Below are 17,996 nucleotides of genomic sequence, written 5' to 3' on the forward strand. Positions count from 1 at the left end.
CTTGACTATTCGGAAGGTAATGTCACAAGGGTGTTTTATTGTGTAAAATAATACTAATTACCTATGAATACATAAATTTGACAGAAAAGGTACAAAGGCTTGTTATTAAGATGTTTTATCAAGTAAACCACTGCTTTATTATGAATGCATAAAATTGTCCCAAAAAAGGCACAAACCCTTCAGTAGTTATTGAGATAACAGCTTACAAGCAAAACTTTACCATGAATTTCTAAGTTGGAAAAGGGAAGAAAAATCAGCCTAAATGCAAGATAGAATTATGGATCTTTGTCAGTGACCTACAATTATGACCCTAAATGCATATGTGAAGTTTTAAATAAATACCTTTAATAGTTATTGAGATATGTGAAACTTGCATGTAAAAATTAACCAAGAGACTAAGTAGAAAAGGAGATATGAATCAGCCTTAATGCAAGATAGAGTTATGGAACTTGGTCAGTGACATACAATTATGACCCTCCAATTATGACCCTAAGTGCATGTGTAAAGTTTCAAGTAAATATCTTTGAAGACCTTTAACCAAAATTTCTAAGTTTCAAAGGGGCAAATAATTCTGCAAATATTGCAGGCAGAGTTAAGCAATTTTGCAAACTGATGTACATTGTTACTATAAAAAAGTATTTTAAATTTCAATTGAATATCTCAAGCAATAATTGAGATATTTGACATTACAAAAAATCTTTAACCAAAATTTCCAAAGGGGCATAATTCTGTCAATATTGTAGGCACAGTTATCCAACTTGTCAATCTGATGTACCTTGTTACTATAAATAAGTATTGTAAGTTTCAATTAAATATCTCAAGCAATAATTGAGATATTTGACTTTACAAAAAACTTTAACCAAAATTTCTAAGTTAAAAAGGGGCATAATTCTGTCAATATTGTAGACAGAGTTATCCAACTTGTCAATCTGATGTACCTTGTTACTATAAATAAGTATTGTAAGTTTCAATTGAATATCTCAAGTAATAATTGAGATATTTGACTTTACAAAAAACTTTAACCAACGCAGACGCCGACGCGGACGCTGACGCCGACGCCGGGGCGACTACAATAGCTCTCATATTCTTCGAATAGTCGAGCTAACAAACAATTCTTGTAGGAGAAAAAGTCCAACCATCCATCCATATTTCTGTTACTTACTGCGAATTTATATTAGACCTGGCTTAGTAAAATGCAAGCGGCACCCATTGTTTAAAGTTGTGTATTTCATGGGAGGAAAATAATTGTGTAAGATTCAGAGGAATATAATTTGGATTTGTTAGTCATACACCTTTTTAAAAGAAAGAAAACTTATTTGAGGATTGTAACAGACAAAAAATAAGTGTTGACAGATGTGAAAACATTCAGAAAAGGAGCTAGGAAAATGGAAAACTTGGAAGCTTGCTCAGGATCGCTGGGTTGTTTTACTTATTCTTCGAGTGATGGCTGTCAATGCTTTTCAATTTTTCATGAAGCATACGGCAGTTATTGCTCGTAGGATACTTTAATATGCCCAAATGTCATCAAGAGCAGTTTTGCATGGGGAAGGAATGTATTTTTCAGACTGTAAAAACGAAACAAAAAAAATTAGAGACGAAATTTGGTGATTGGAATTTGAATGAATAGAAGTAAGTTTTCTTCTTTTTATTTCTTTTGACATTTAAGTTATTTATCTATTTCAGCTTTGCTATTTCTTTTAACAGCCTGACATTGTCAGAATTGTCAGTAAAAATAAAATTGAGGTACCACATGGGGAAAATCTTAAAAAAGTAGTTTCGTCATTGAAAAAAGTGAAATTATATTTTGATAATTTTCACTGTGAAATTATCAAATATAATTTTCATGGATAAATCAGTAATCCACTGAAAAGCATAAAATAAACCACCATATTTATTGACAATAACACAAAATGTTGGCAGATTCAATCAATTTTTGCCTATTACATGATTAAAGACACCTGCATATACATAATTGTTGATAAAGTAAAGGTAAACAATGCCCAACGTCTCAAAGATGTGAATATATTCGAAAACTTGATTGTTAACCAGAAATGTGTACATAGGACACAGGTGCCCCCCACACTCCACCACATGCTGACCAACATTTTTGTAAACTTTAAGGCCTACAGGTCAAATACTTTTTGAGCTATGCATAAACAAGTTGAAAATTGCAAATTTATACTATTGTAAGTCAAGGGCAATAACTGAAAAAACAAAACTACATGTATAAAAAACACAAGCAAGTCCCAGGTGCATAGCTTCACAGCAATGTTGATCATTAATCCTGTAAAGTTGGTTGATTCTAACTCAAGCACTAAAGGAACAAATAACACAACATAGTGAAACGGCTTGGGCAATAACTCTAAAAAGGGCAATAACTCTAAAAATACTAATTAAATCCACAAGAAAATACCCAGGTGCACAACTACACATGCTGATCAACATTTCTGTAAAGTTTCACGACTCTAGGTCAAAAAATTTTTGAGCTACATTCAACACAAAAGGGCCACGGAAGGACGGATGGACGGCCACGTAAGGACAGATGGACGGCCAGAGGGACAAGGGTTAATCTAAATCTCCCCCCCCCCTCCAAAGTGGGGGCACAAAAACTTTCGGAGCACTAATTTGTAGAAATGATGTGAAGATTTGTATCAATTATTTTCTTAGTACATTGAACTCAAGTTAACACATTGATTATACAAAATTAAATATCTGTAACATCCTGGCTTGTGGGCAAATTGCTAAACGAAAGTTATATATGATGACCCGAGTCTGACTCATTGCCAATTGATACTGTTACCAACTAAACACAGTGATACTCACTTCATGTATATAGTATATGTAAATTTTGTGTTTGTTATTGGTATACATTTATGAAAAGAAGATTTATAATACAATTTTTCTATTTGAGAGGTATTTTTTATTTCTTTTTAATATGGTTTGTAAAGTTTCCTAGCTTATAATTCTCCAGATGAAGCCTAATATGTCTCCTAACTTCTCCCTAAAGTCTCTTCTCTTAAAGTCTTCCTAAATCAGCTGGAGGAAGAAGTCACTTCTCCCTAAAATTTTGACCAAGCTCAAGCCCTGAAAATATTTTTTCCTATTTTTACCCACTGTGTCATAGTTTTTTAATCCAAGACGACACATATTTGTACTAGACCTAGAAATCATCAAATCAACCTTCCTGATCAAGGATCAAAACTGCAGCCTGTTGTGTTTAAAAGATTTTTTTCTATTTTTAGCTACTGTGACCCGAGACGACCCATATTAGAACTTTACCTAGAAGTTATCAAATCAATCTTCCTGATCAATTTCCAGAATAGTTGGGTCAAAACTGCAGCCACTAGAGTGTTAACAAGATTTTTCTATTTTTAGATCCTGTGACCTAGTTTTGACCAGAGACAACCTATATTAGAACTTAACCTTGAACTTGACTACCTCCTTCACGACAGAGCTGTCTCAAAGAAAAAAATCCTGTATTTTCTTTAATGTTTTGTTCTGATTTCACTTTTATCTGATTTCTAGACATTATCTACTTGAAAAGTATTTGTTTTTAATCTGAATCGCTGTTCAGATGAAAATTGGAGGAAAAATAATCTGATTCATGATGAAACGGTCCATTTCAACATTAAATTCGCTAACTGGGAAATGCCACTACAACTTCACATCAAACACAAATTTATCAATTTTACGTTTCTGAAACTTTAATCAAAGCTATATGGTATAGCATTCTTCGAATTTCGATATTTATTGTAAAGTTTTCAAAATATATAAAAAATGACAACATTAGACACATAATTTTAGCGACATGCACTAGCTCGGAAGTAGCGATAGAGCGATTTGCCATATACCTCCGAAAAAGGTAGCTCTATCATTTACCAGGCCTTTAGAAATCATCAAAACAACCTTCCTGACCAATTTCCAGAATATTTGGATCAAAACTGCAGCATAAGAGTGTTAAGATTTTTCTATTTCTAGCTCCTGTGACCTAGTTTTTGACAGGAGATGACCGGGCCATATTCAAATTTGACCTAGAAATCATCAAAACAAACCTCCTGACCAATTTTAAGAATATTTCGATCAAAACTGCAGCCACTAGAGTGTTTACAAGATTTTCTATTTTTAGCTCCTGTGACCTTAACAGGAGATGACCCATATTCAAACTTGACCTAGAAATCATTAAAACAACCTTTCTGATCAATTTCCAGGATATTTGGATCAAAGCTGCAGCCAATAGTGTTAACAAGATTTTTCTATTTTTAGATCCTGTGACCTAGTTTTTGACAGGAGATGACCCATATTTAAACTTGACCTGGAAATCATCAAAACAATCTTCCTGACCAATGTCCTGAATATTTGGATCAAAACTGCAGCCCTTAGAGTGTTAACAAGATTTTTCTATTTTTAGCTCCTGTGACCTAGTTTTTGACCGTAGATGACCAATTTTCAAATTTGGCCTAGAAATCATCAAAAACAACCGGAAGAGTGTTAACAACCCAAATGTTGATGACGAACGACAACGGACGCCAGACATAGCCCCATCACTAAACCTCCCATCACTTTCTCTCACCTTGACTACTTTATGGTCAGGTGCACTAAAAACAAAGTAATGACAACGTTTCAACTTGACCTTGACGATTACGGTCAAATAAAGGTCAAGGTTATAAACCAAATATTTAAACCAAGTTATCACAAAATCTGTCACTGAAAGACAAAAAGATATGGACTGGACATAACAATCAATGCATGGTCATTATATCATGACTTCCGACATTCAAGTATGAACTTGACCTTTGGGATGCCGGGTTAACTTTGGTTTATTACATATCATCTTAGTAAGAGGATATTTATGCATACTTATTTCAATGTCTATCCGTGAATGACAAAGCTATTCTCAAAAGAAGACAATCTATTCACAATTGTCAAATCTGATATACAAATGTGACTTTGACCTTTGAACTGGAAACCTGACCCTAATGCAAGACACAGCAACTTACACATTTATGCCAAACTATTTTAGAATCCATCCAGGAATGCCAGAATTGATGTCACAAGCCATCTTAAGAAGTTTTGACGGTTGTGGGTCAAATGGCTCCCTAGTAATTGAACAGAAAAGAAGACGTTTTCCAACCGACCTACATACTGACCAACATTTGCAAAACTATATACAGTAACAACTCTCCCTGACCCAGACGTGTTCTGTACAAGCATAAATTCCTGAATCTGAGAGGATTCCGGATTGAAGATTTTGTCTCTTTTGGCAAAAAAATTGTCTATCATTATAGCATAAACCTGTAATAAGACCTTAGATAATGTAAATTGCTTTAAAGAAACTTAGAACATGCTACATATAAACAAATTTTAACTACAGATCTTTTTGAATAAGATTTCTAAAGATTTGGCTAAGATGTTACAAAGGACATGGCATTTGAAAAATAAAATTGCAAATTACAAGACAACAATCTTCAAAACTCACATATATAATATGTGCTTAAAATTCTGACAAATAATTTAATTCAACAGTAACATGAAAATACCCTATAGCAAAAAGTCCAGCCTTGTTTGGTGAAGCTGCCATGCAAAGTATGCATCCCTTCTCAGGTCTATGTGCAGCTTGTTTATTACTCTCAAATTGCCAAACTCCAACTGTTCCATGCTCATCACCAGACACTATCAGATCTGTCTCCTCCAGGGACCAACTTATGCATGTAACTTTATGCTGAAACATCACAGTCATCAAATGAGATATTATTCCATAAATAACAAGCAATTATCGAATCATAGTATTGTACGAAATCCATAAGTCCCCTATCGGTTAGAACCCTAGCAACATTCCAAAGGGCCATTGGCCATTCAATTATGCCATTGAATGAATGACATGAGTGAACTTAAATCTTTTGAGATCTTAGTTTGTCTGTATCATAGAAATGTGTTCTTTCCCTGCCTAATATTGAAATTATGTTTATACAACAGACAATCAAATGGTTCAATTTTCTCAGGATGAATATGCATAAATAATGTTACAACTTCTCTCTATTTTAAGTAAATTTGTTGGAAAAGGTCCAAGTTCTTTAAAAATGATCTCAGGAAATGGTTTTTAGGAACAAACAGACAGACAGACAGACTAGTTAATTTTTTAAACATTCCTAGTTGTTACCAAAATATATGATTTTAAAAAAGAGGAGATAACTCTTGAAATAAAGATGCTAGACTTATGAACATTGTCAAACATGATGTGAGTTGTAACAAAGAACAATTAGCTCAAGTTTAAATAGTCACAACACCAAGAAGAAAAGTGAGAAAATAACAGTTTTAAATATACATAGTAACAAACTAGACATGTGTCCATAGGACACGGGTGCCCCCACACTCAATCTAATGCCTCTTAGGTCAATTTTTTTTTTTGGCTACATGTGCCCAAGTTGAAAACTAAAAATCCCTTATTAAGTAAAGAGCAAATACTACAAATATTGAATAAATTCACAAGAAAACCCCAGGCTGACCAACATTACTGTAAACTTTCAGGCCTACAGGTCAAATACTTTTTGAGTTACATGCAACACAAGTTGAATATTGTAATCTTTACTAAGACAAGGGCAATTACTCTATATACTAAAAATATCTACACGAAAATACCCAGGAGCACAACTACACATGCTGAGCAACATTCCTGTAAGGTTTCATGACTCTAAGTCAAATACTTTTTGAGTTACATGCGACACAAGTCTGAAAATTGCAAAGTTTTACCAAGTCAAGGGCAATAACTCTAAAAATACTAAATATATCCACACAAAAATACCCAGGTGCACAACTACACATGCTGATCAACATTCCTGTAAGGTTTCATGACTCTAGATCAAATATTTTTTGAGTTACGTGCAACACAAGTTGAAAATTGCAAATTTTTACTAAGTCAAGGGCAATAACTCTAAAAATACTAAAAATATCCACACAAAAATACCCAAATGCACATATTCACATGCTGAGCAACATTCTTGCAAGGTTTCATGACTTTAGGTCAAATACTTTTTTAGTTACGTGCGACACAAGTCGAATATTGGAAATGTTTACTAAGTCAAGGACAATAACTCTAAAAATACTAAAAATATCCACACGAAAATACCCAGGTGCAACACTTCACATGCTGAGCAACATTCTTGTGAGGTTTCATGACTTTCAAAGGTCAAATACTTTTTTAGTTACATGCGACAAAAGTTGAATATTGGAAATTTTTTACTAATTCAAGGGCAATAACTCTAAAAATACTAAATATATCTACACAAAAATACCCAGGTGCACAACTTCACATGCTGGTCAACATTCCTGTAAGGTTTCATGACTGTAGGTCAATTACTTTTGAGCTATGTGCGACACAAAAAGAGAACGGAGGGAGGGAAGGAGGGACGGATGGACGGACATACTCACAAAATGGTAACTTATGTGACTTTTCCTTTGATCTTTTTGGCCATTTTTAGTCACACAAGGCTTAAAAAAAGACACACAAGTAAAAACGGAATGAATAGGATCAAAGAGAATTTACTGTTACCCATTGTTCTCCAAGTCACACAAGTACCTCTGGGTTCGTACTGACGTACAGGCAAAGTGGTGACTATATGAAACAAGAACCAGATGAACCGGGTGATGATCTCCAAATAAGTTTTGGACATAGAAAAATGTACCTCTTGTAGTTTCAGAGTTATGTCCTGGACAAAGTTAAAAGTGCAATAATTCCAAACTTAGGCAAGACAAAGTTACTGTTCTTTGCACTGCTCATCTACCCAATGATATCTATCTACCTACAAAGTTTCTTGTTCATATCTCTTATAGTGTCAGTTATGTCCAAGACAAAGTTCAAAATGTAAATATGAACAAAGGGCAATAACTTCAAAATCAGGCAAGGCAGAGTTAAGGTTCTTGTGCAAATGAGATCTCTCAACCTACAAAGTGTCTTGTTCATATCTATTATACTGCAGAACTATGTCCTAGACAATGTTAAAAATGTTTGAATGGACAAAGGGCAATAACTCCAAAATTAGGCAATGCAGAGTTATGGTTCTTTTGCACTGCACTTTTACCCAATGAGATCTATCCCCCTACAAAGTTTCATCAGGGTTTCCACACTTTTCTTAAAATGACTTTCAAGGACCTTTTCACTCAACATATTTCTTTCTTTCTTTAAAAAAAACTAGAACTATCACTAAATGTGATTAATACCCCCACAAGACTGCTTCAGAAATGAGGATGTTACTAGTAACAGAATACCTTGTAAAAGAATTAAAATATAGAGTTATGGTTGTGGGCAATTAAAGATAGTTGTGGTTCTTGTATGTTGCATTTCCTTCCAATGTAGTTGGCCATTGATGAAGTTTTATTGAATTACTCTGTAATAAGTCCAGAAAGACAAGCAAAAGAAACAAAGGGCAATAAATAACTCAATACTGAAGATGGAGTTAAAGTTCTTGTGCACTGCACTTCCTCTTATTGTGCTTGACCATTGTATGAAGTTGTTTTGAATTCCAACCAGTAGTTTTCAAGTCATGCTCTGGACAATGAAAAGTATCAAAGGGCAGTAACTCTGTATTTTGTCAAAATCGAGTTATGGTTCTTGTGCACTGCACTTCCTCTCAATGTGCTTGTATGAAGTTATATTGAATTCCAACTATTAGTTTTCAAGTTATGCTCCGGACAAAAAAAAGCAATGGAAAAGTAACAAAGGGCAATAACTCTGTAATTAGTCAAGATGGAGTTATAGTTCTTGTGCACTGCACTTCCCCTTATTGTGCTTGACCATTGTATGAAGTTGTTTTGAATTCCAACCAGTAGTTTTCAAGTCATGCTCTGGACAAGGAAAAGTAACAAAGGGCAGTAACTCTGTAATAAGTCAAGATGGAGTTATGGTTCTTGTGCACTGCACTTCCTCTCAATGTGCTTGACAATTGTATTAAGTTATAATGAATTCCAACAATTAGTCTTCAAGTTATGGTCCGGACAAAAGAAAGGAATGGAAAAGTAACAAAGGGCAATAACTCTGTAATTACTTTAAATAGAGTTATAGTTCTTGTGCACTGCACTTCCCCTTATTGTGTTTGACAATTGTATGAAGTTGTTTTGAATTCCATCCAGTAGTTTTCAAGTTATGCCCCGGACAAGGAAAATAAACAAAGGGCAATAACTCTGTAATTAGTCAAGATAGAGTTATGGTTCTTGTGCACTGCACTTCCTCTCAATGTGCTTGACCATTGTATGTAGTTATATTGAATTCCAACCATTAGTCTTCAAGTTATGCTCCGGACAAAAGAAAGGAATGGAAAAGTAACAAAGGGCAATAACTCTGTAATTACTTTAGATAGAGTTATGGTTCTTGTGCACTGCACTTCCTCTTATTGTGTTTGACAATTGTATGAAGTTGTTTTGAATTCCAACCAGTAGTTTTCAAGTTATGCCCCGGACAAGGAAAAGTAACAAAGGGCAATAACTCTGTAATTAGTCAAGATAGAGTTATGGTTCTTGTGCACTGCACTTCCTCTCAATGTGCTAGACCATTGTGTGTAGTTATATTGAATTCCAATCATTAGTTTTCAAGTTATGCTCCGGACAAGGAAAATGCAACGGACGTCTGGACCGACCGACCGACCGACCGACCGACCGACCAACCGACCGACCACCGGGTGACTCCTATATACCCCCCCAAACTTCGTTTTTGGGGGTATAAAAACTTTAACAAACAAAATATTGATTCAGTGTCAGGACTTTCAAGGACTTTTTCACTCAACATTTTTAACACATTTTATTTGCATCACACTATTAAAATTTAACTGTATCCCTATTTTCTTGATTTCAACTATAATTTGTGCTAAGCAAACCATTGTGATGCTGCAATAGAATAGTTTAGTCCATCTGATCACTCAGTGCTATTCAGAGCAAGTTCTCAACATTGTATTATATAAACTAAGTGTATAATGGTTGATCCTGGGTAGTACCAGTACTTTACTCCAATTCTCTGAAAAACAACCAAGTTTTTTCAAAGAATAATCAATATAACACACTGAAATATTTGACATAAAAACAGAGCTTCAGATAATGTTTTGGCCAAGTGGGCTTTACCCCTCAAAATCTAGAGTGAGGGGTAAAATGCAAATTCTGAAGAAAAACAAGAGGGCCATGATGGCCCTAGATCGCTCACCTGACTTATCAAACTCATCCAAACAATTACCTAGACAAGCATTCTGACCAAGTCTCATGACAGGTGAGTCAAAAATGTGACCACTACAGTGTTAACAAATAATATCCATATTTGAGCAGTGCGACCTAGTTTTTTACCCAGGTGACACATATTCAAACTTGACCTAGAAATCATCAAAACAAACTTTCAGACCAATTTCCAGGATACTTGGATCAAAACAGTAGCAACTAGAGTGTTAACAAGATTTTTCTATTTTTAGCTCCGGTGACCTAGTTTCACATGCGATTTCGAACTCATCCAAGCAATTACCTAGGCAAGCATCCTGACCAAGTTTGATGATAATCAAGTCGAAAATGTGACCACTAGAATGTTAACAAGGTTTTTCCATATTTGGGCGGTGTGACCTAGTTTTTCATCCAAGATGACCCATGTTCGATCTTGACTTAGAAATCATCAAAACAAACTTTCAGACCAATTAACAGAATATTTGGATCACAACAGTAGCCACTAGAGTGTTAACAAGATTTTTCTATTTTTAGCTCCTGTGACCTAATTTTTCATCCGAGATGTCCCATGTTTCGATTTATTCCCAGCAATGACCTAGACAATTTTCCTGACCAAGTTTGATGACAATTGAGTCAAAATTGTGACCACTAGAGTGTTAACAAGGTTTTTCTATTTTTAGCTCCTGTGACCTAGTTTTTCATCCTAGATGACCCATGTTCCAACTCATCCGAGCTATCACCTAGACAAGCATCTTGATCAAGTTTGATGATGATTGAGGCAAAATTGTGACCTCTAGAGTGTTAACATGGTTTTTCTATTTTTAGCTCCGGTGACCTACTTTTTCATCCGAGATGACCCATGTTCAAACTCATCCGAGCTTTTACCTAAACAAGCATCTTGACCAAGTTTGATGATGACTGATGCAAAAATGTGACCGCTAGAGTGTTAACAAGGTTTTTCTATTTTTAGCTCCAGTGACCTACTTTTTCATTTGAGATGACCCATGTTCAAACTCATCCAAGCTATCACCTAGACAAGCATCTTGACCAAGTTTGATGATGATTGATGCAAAAATGTGACCGCTAGAGTGTTAACAAGGTTTTTCTATTTTTAGCTCCGGTGACCTACTTTTTTCATCCGAGATGACCCATGTTCGAACTCATCCGAGCTATCACCTAGACAAGCATCTTGACAAAGTTTGATGATGATTGATGCAAAAATGTGACCGCTAGAGAGTGTTAACAAGGTTTTTCTATTTTTTAGCTCCGGTGACCTACTTTTTTCATCCGAGATGACCCATGTTCGAACTCATCTGAGCTATCATCTAGACAAGCATCTTGACCAAGTTTGATGATGATTGATGCAAAAATGTGACCGCTACAGTGTTAACAAGGTTTTTCTATTTTTAGCTCTGGTGACCTAGTTTTTCATCCAAGATGACCCATGTTCGAACTCATCCGAGCTATCAACAAGATAAGCATCCTGACCAAGTTTGATGATGATTGATGCAAAAATGTGACCGCTAGAGTGTTAACAAGGTTTTTCTATTTTTAGCTCCGGTGACCTACTTTTTCATTTCAGATGACCCATGTTCGAACTCCTCCGAGAAATCAACTAGATAAGCATCCTGACCAAGTTTGATGATGATTGATGCAAAAATGTAACCGCTAGAGTGTTAACAAGGTTTTTCTATTTTTAGCTCCGGTGACCTACTTTTTCATCCGAGATGACCCATGTTCGAACTCATGCGAGCTATCACCTAGACAAGCATCTTGACCAAGTTTAATGATGATTGATGCAAAAATGTGACCACTAGAGTGTTAACAAGGTTTTTCTATTTTTAGCTCCGGTGACCTACTTTTTCATCAGAGATGACCCATGTTCGAACTCCTCCGAGAAATCAACTAGATAAGCATCCTGACCAAGTTTGATGATGATTGATGCAAAAATGTGACCGCTAGAGTGTTAACAAGGTTTTTCTATTTTTAGCTCCGGTGACCTACTTTTTCATCCGAGATGACCCATCTTCGAACTCATCTGAGCTGTCAACTAGATAAGCATCCTGACCAAGTTTGATGATGATTGATGCAAAAATGTGACCGCTAGAGTGTTAACAAGGTTTTTCTATTTTTAGCTCCGGTGACCTACTTTTTCATCCGAGATGACCCATGTTCGAACTCATGCGTAGCTATCACCTAGACAAGCATCTTGACCAAGTTTAATGATGATTGATGCAAAAAATGTGACGCTACAGTGTTAACAAGGTTTTTCTATTTTTTAGCTCCAGTGACCTACTTTTTCATTTCAGATGACCCATGTTCGAACTCCTCTGAGAAATCAACTAGATAAGCATCCTGACCAAGTTTGATGATGATTGATGCAAAAATGTGACCGCTAGAGTGTTAACAAGGTTTTTCTATTTTTAGCTCCGGTGACCTACTTTTTCATCCGAGATGACCCATGTTCGAACTCATCCGAGCTATCACCTAGACAAACATCCTGACCAAGTTTGATGATGATTGAGGCAAAAATGTGACCTCTAGAGTGTTAACAAGGTTTTTCTATTTTTAGCTCTTGTGACCTAGTTTCTTATCCGAGATGACCCATGTTCGAACTCATACGAGCTATCAACTAGATAAGCAATCCTGACCCAAGTTTGATGATGATTTGAGGCAAAAATGCGACCGCTAGGGTGTTAACAACTAAATGTGAACAGACGACGGGACAATTATCGATCCTAAAAGCTCACCCTGAGCATGCTCAGGTGAGTCTAAAAAAAACAAGAGGGCCATGATGGGGCCCTGAGGTCGCTCACCTGTAAATATAGGCCCCCCAAACCCCCCCCCCCCCCCCCCCCCCCCCCCCCCCAACATTGCAGGGGCCAATTTAACCCAAGGGCTTTTTTTGCACAAACTTGGTAGACACCCATAAGAAGATGTTTCATGCTAAACATCTAAGCTCTAGCTCATTGGGCTTTTTAAAAGAAGATTTGTTTTTAAGGTTTTACTATACAAATATAGTTAAATTTTCAATGACAACCCTGGGGCCGGGCCCAGGGCTTTTATTGAACAAACTTTGTAGACACTTACTAGAAGATGTTTCATGCTTAATATCTAAACTCTAGCTATTTGGGTTTTTTCAAAGAAGATTTTTTTAAGTTTTTGCTATACACATATAAAGAAAATCAATGACCCCCGGGGCGGGGCCAATTTTGACCCCAGGTCTTTTTTATTTGAACAAACTTTGTAGACACTCACTAAAAGATGTTTCATGCTTAATATCTTAACTCTAGCTATTTGGGTTTTTCAAAGAAGATTTTTTAAGTTTTTGCTATACACATATAAGGAAAATCAATGACCCCCGGGGGCGGTGCCCAATTTTGACCCCAGGGCTTTTATTGAACAAACTTGGTAGACACCTATAAGAACATGTTTGATGCTAAATATCTTAGCCATAGCTCTTTGAGTTCTTTAAAAGAAGATTTTTTAAGTTTTTACTATATGCATATAGGGAAAGTCAATGACCCCCCGGGGCGGGGCCAATTTTGACCCCAGGGCTTTTATTTGAACAAACTTGGTAGACACTTATTAGAACATGTTTCATGCTAAATATCTTAGCTCTAACTCTTTTGGTTCTTTAAAAGAAGATTTTTTAAGATTTTACTATATGCATACAGGGAAAATCAATGACCCCCTGGGGCGGGATCAATTTTGACCCCAGGGCTTTTATTTGAACAAACTTGGTAGACACCTATTAGAACATGTTTGATGCTCAATATCTTAGCCATAGCTCTTTGAGTTCTTTAAAAGAAGATTTTTTAAGTTTTTACTATATGCATATAGGGAAAATCAATGACCCCCCGGGCGGGGCCAATTTTGACGCCAGGGCTTTTATTTGAACAAACTTGGTAGACACTCACTAGAAGATGTTTCATGCCAAATATCTAAGCTCTACCTCTTATGGTTTTTTAAAAGAAGATATTTAAAGTTTTTTCTTTCGGTTGCCATGGCAACCAGAGTTCTGCATGGAATTAAATTCTTTGAACAATTTTTAAAGGTGACCACCAAAGGAACATTCCTGTGAAGTTTGGATATAATTGGCTTAGTGGTTTATGAGGAGATGTCATTTAAAGTAAAAGTTTACGGACGACGGACGGACGGACGCCGGACGAAAAGCGATCACAAAAGCTCACCCTGTCACTTTGTGACAGGTGAGCTAAAAATGGGCACAATTATGCAAAAAAGGAAATAAGAGTTATGGGATTTGTGCCAATCATGTTAGATAATCACAGAGAAAACAAGTGTGTGAAGTTTCAATCCATTTCCTTCAGTAGTTATGGAGATACCAGCTTACACACAAAAAAAACTTAACCAAGAATTTCTAAGTCGAAAAAGGGGCATAATTATGCAAAAAAGCAAATCAGAGTTATGGGACTTGTGCCATTATGCTAGATAATCACAGAAAATAAGTGTGTGAAGTTTCAATTCTTGCCAAATATCTAACCTCTAGCCTTTGTCAATTCTTAGAAGAAGATTTTTTATGTTTTTACTATATACATATAAGGAAAACTATGACCCCCGGGCTGAACCAATTTTTACACTTGGTGCAAAATGTGAACATCTTTTGTACAGGACATAGATGATATTATATATATACCTATATATACCTTCAGATAAGAAGGTAATGAAAATCAATGACCCTCGGGGCAGGGCCAATTTGTACCCCATGGCTATAATTTCAACAATCTTGGTAGAGGTCCAACAACCAATGCCTTATGCAAAATATCTAAGCTCAAGGCCTTGTGGGTCTTTTTTCAATTTTTTCTTACAATTTTTTCTTAATATATTGTACAGAAATAGCACTTTCTATGTTTTTATATACCATTAAACATTATTAAAATATTAACAAATCAGCTTTTCTTCCTTTTATTATTCAAAAAAGAAAAGTTTAAATTACATATTAAAAGAAGATATTTTGATATTTCTGTGGCATTGTCTTTAGACACTGAAAAAAATTGTTTAAAAACTGAACATACCCTTCTCATCAATGTATAGTAACCATGTCGGCTGATACATGCATTGCCAACATATTTAAATACCTTTTAGTGTTAGTTTTATCATAATTTTGTTTTAGGGCCTTCAAATACAAGAAAAAAGACATATTGTGAAGCTTGAGATGACGCCTAATAAATGTCTAACAATCAATAATATTTCATAAGTGTTTTAAGTGCATATAGAGCTCCAAATATTTTTTAGGGCCAAGGTGGTTTACCCGTCAAAATCTAGAGTAAAATGAAAATTCTGGGGTAAATTTATAAAAAGAATTTGCATTGTTTTATTATCAAATGTCATTGCCTTCTAAAAAAGTTCCTTTTTTTTTTTACATAAATCAGACTGACTTATAATAAAATATTGATTCAATGTGAAATAAAACAAAACTTGCTCTATTAAGGCAGGCTTCCCTAGACCAGGGTTTGTTTAGGATACACAGCAAAATAATGACAAGTGCTGACATGTTGTTGTAGTTTAAATGTGTCACATTCTTTTACAATCAGCTATGGTTAGCATGAGGCTTCATTTATTGTCTACTTCTACATTTTAGTGCCTGTTCTTTGTTTTTGATTAATTATAATTGAAATAAGAATTAAATAAAAATAAATATAATAGATTTAAAACTTTTATACAAAAAGTATTAGTCTTTGAGTAAATTGTCTGTAACTGTAAACTTTGTACGAAAATATTGAGTACGAAACTGCAGATGACAAGGCAGAAATGAAGGGAGAAATATGTTTTCCAATAAATAAAGTGGCAGAAAGTACAACATTTTTCTTTATTTTGTAGCGAAAAACATTCTAATATATGTCTAAACAAGAGCCCGGTTTGAGCCGGGTGATGCTCCCCGAATAGGTTTTGGACACAGGAAAGTACACCTCTTGTAGTTTCAGAGTTATGTCCGTGGAAAAAGTTCAAAGTGCAATAATTCTAAAATTAGGCAAGGCAGAGTTACAGTTCTTTGCACTGCACTTCTAATCAATGTGATCTATCAACCTACAAAGTTTCTTGATAATATCTCTTATGATTTCCGAGTTATGTCCTGGACAATTCAAAAAGTAAAAATAAACAAAGGGCAATAACTCCAGAATTAGGCAAGGTAGAGTTATGATTCTTGTGCACTGCACATCTACCCATTGAGATTTATCTACCTACAAAGTTTCATGTTGATATCTCTTATAGTTTTACAGCTATGTCCTGGATAAGATTTTTCTAAAAGGGGAGATTATTCAAAAATAAGGCTTAACAGAGTTATGGTTCTTTTGCACTGCACCTCTACTCAATGAGATCTATCTACCTACAATGTTTCATGTTGATATCTCTTATAGTTTTAGAGTTATGCCCCGGACAAGATTTTTCTATAAGGGGAGATAATTCAAAAACCAGGCAAAATAGAGTTATGGTTCTTTGACACTGCACTCCCCCTTGATGCCCTCTACCACTGTATGAAGTTTCAACAAATTATCTCCAAGGGTTTTCAAGTTATGTTCCGGACAAAGTTCAAGTTCAAAGTATTAAAATAAACAAAGGGCAATAACTCCAAAATTAGGACAAAAAGAGTTATTGTTCTTATGCACTGCACATCTACGCATTGAGATCTATTCACCTACAAAGTTTCATGTTGATATCTCTTATAGTTTAAGAGTTATGCCCCGGACAAGATTTTTCTATAAGGGGAGATAATTCAAAAAACCAGGCAAAATAGAGTTATGGTTCTTTGACACTGCACCCCCCCCCCCCCCCTCAATGCCCTCTACCACTGTATGAAGTTTCAACAAATTATCTCCAAGGGTTTTCAAGTTATGTTCCGGACAAAGTTCAAAGTATTAAAATTAACAAAGGGCAATAACTCCAAAATTAGGATGAAAAGAGTTATTGTTCTTATGCACTGCACATCTACCCATTGAGATCTATTCACCTACAAAGTTTCATGTTGATATCTCTTATAGTTTTAGAGTTATGCCCCGGACAAGATTTTTCTATAAGGGGAGATAATTCAAAAACCGGGCAAAATAGAGTTATGGTTCTTTGACACTGCACTCCCCCTCGATGCCCTCTACCACTGTATGAAGTTTCAACAAATTATCTCCAAGGGTTTTCAAGTTATGCTCCGGACAAGACAACGGACGGACAGACGGACAGACGGACGGACAGACGGACAGACGGACAAGGCGCCGACTATATGCTCCCCCGAAATTTTTCGGGGAGCATAAAAAATTAATATTAGGTTAAGTCCTACAATGATTTCACCAAATTTAATTTTATCAATAATTTCATTTCAGAAACGGCCAAGAGTTACCTTCCCTTTGTACACAATGTCACTTCCTGCTACATTCGTTTTCAACTTACAGCATTGTTGACTTTTAGTTTTCCATCTAATTCAGCAGAAATATATTGAATTTTTATAAAGCCAAAACATTGCTATCTGGAGCTCTGCATATTTGAGACATTTTCTGGAATTGGATACAAAAAAAAGCCCTCGACTAGACGGGCTACCAGCTTGGAATTTCACTTGACCACCCGCAAATTTACTCGACTCGGTCGTCGATCGAGTGGGTTAAGTCGAAGACAGTAACCAAGGAACATCTTGCCAAGTTCGGTTGAATTTGAACTTACTGTTTCATTCAGAGAAGATTTTTTAAGTTCACTATATCATCTATAGAACACACACACACGCTCACACACACAGGTGAATCGCTATATGCATAACAATATTTTCAACAAAAGAAAGTAAGGGGATATCAATTAACCATAAA

At 35.5% G+C, this 17,996-nt stretch overlaps 1 protein-coding gene across 1 annotated transcript in view; it reads right to left on the reverse strand.

Moving 5' to 3' along the window:
• The window catches only part of LOC132755362 (gem-associated protein 5-like), a 101,000-nt gene that overhangs the window by 66,816 nt on the left and 16,188 nt on the right, over positions 1-17,996 (reverse strand). The window contains exon 3 of the mRNA XM_060746234.1: positions 5,538-5,719. Within this exon, the coding sequence (XP_060602217.1) occupies positions 5,538-5,719 (182 nt within the window). The remainder of the gene's footprint in view (positions 1-5,537; positions 5,720-17,996) is intronic.

The sequence above is a fragment of the Ruditapes philippinarum genome, unplaced genomic scaffold (genome assembly GCF_026571515.1).
Source record: "Ruditapes philippinarum isolate M1 unplaced genomic scaffold, ASM2657151v2 ctg183_1_1_1_1, whole genome shotgun sequence".
Taxonomy (NCBI): domain Eukaryota; kingdom Metazoa; phylum Mollusca; class Bivalvia; order Venerida; family Veneridae; genus Ruditapes; species Ruditapes philippinarum.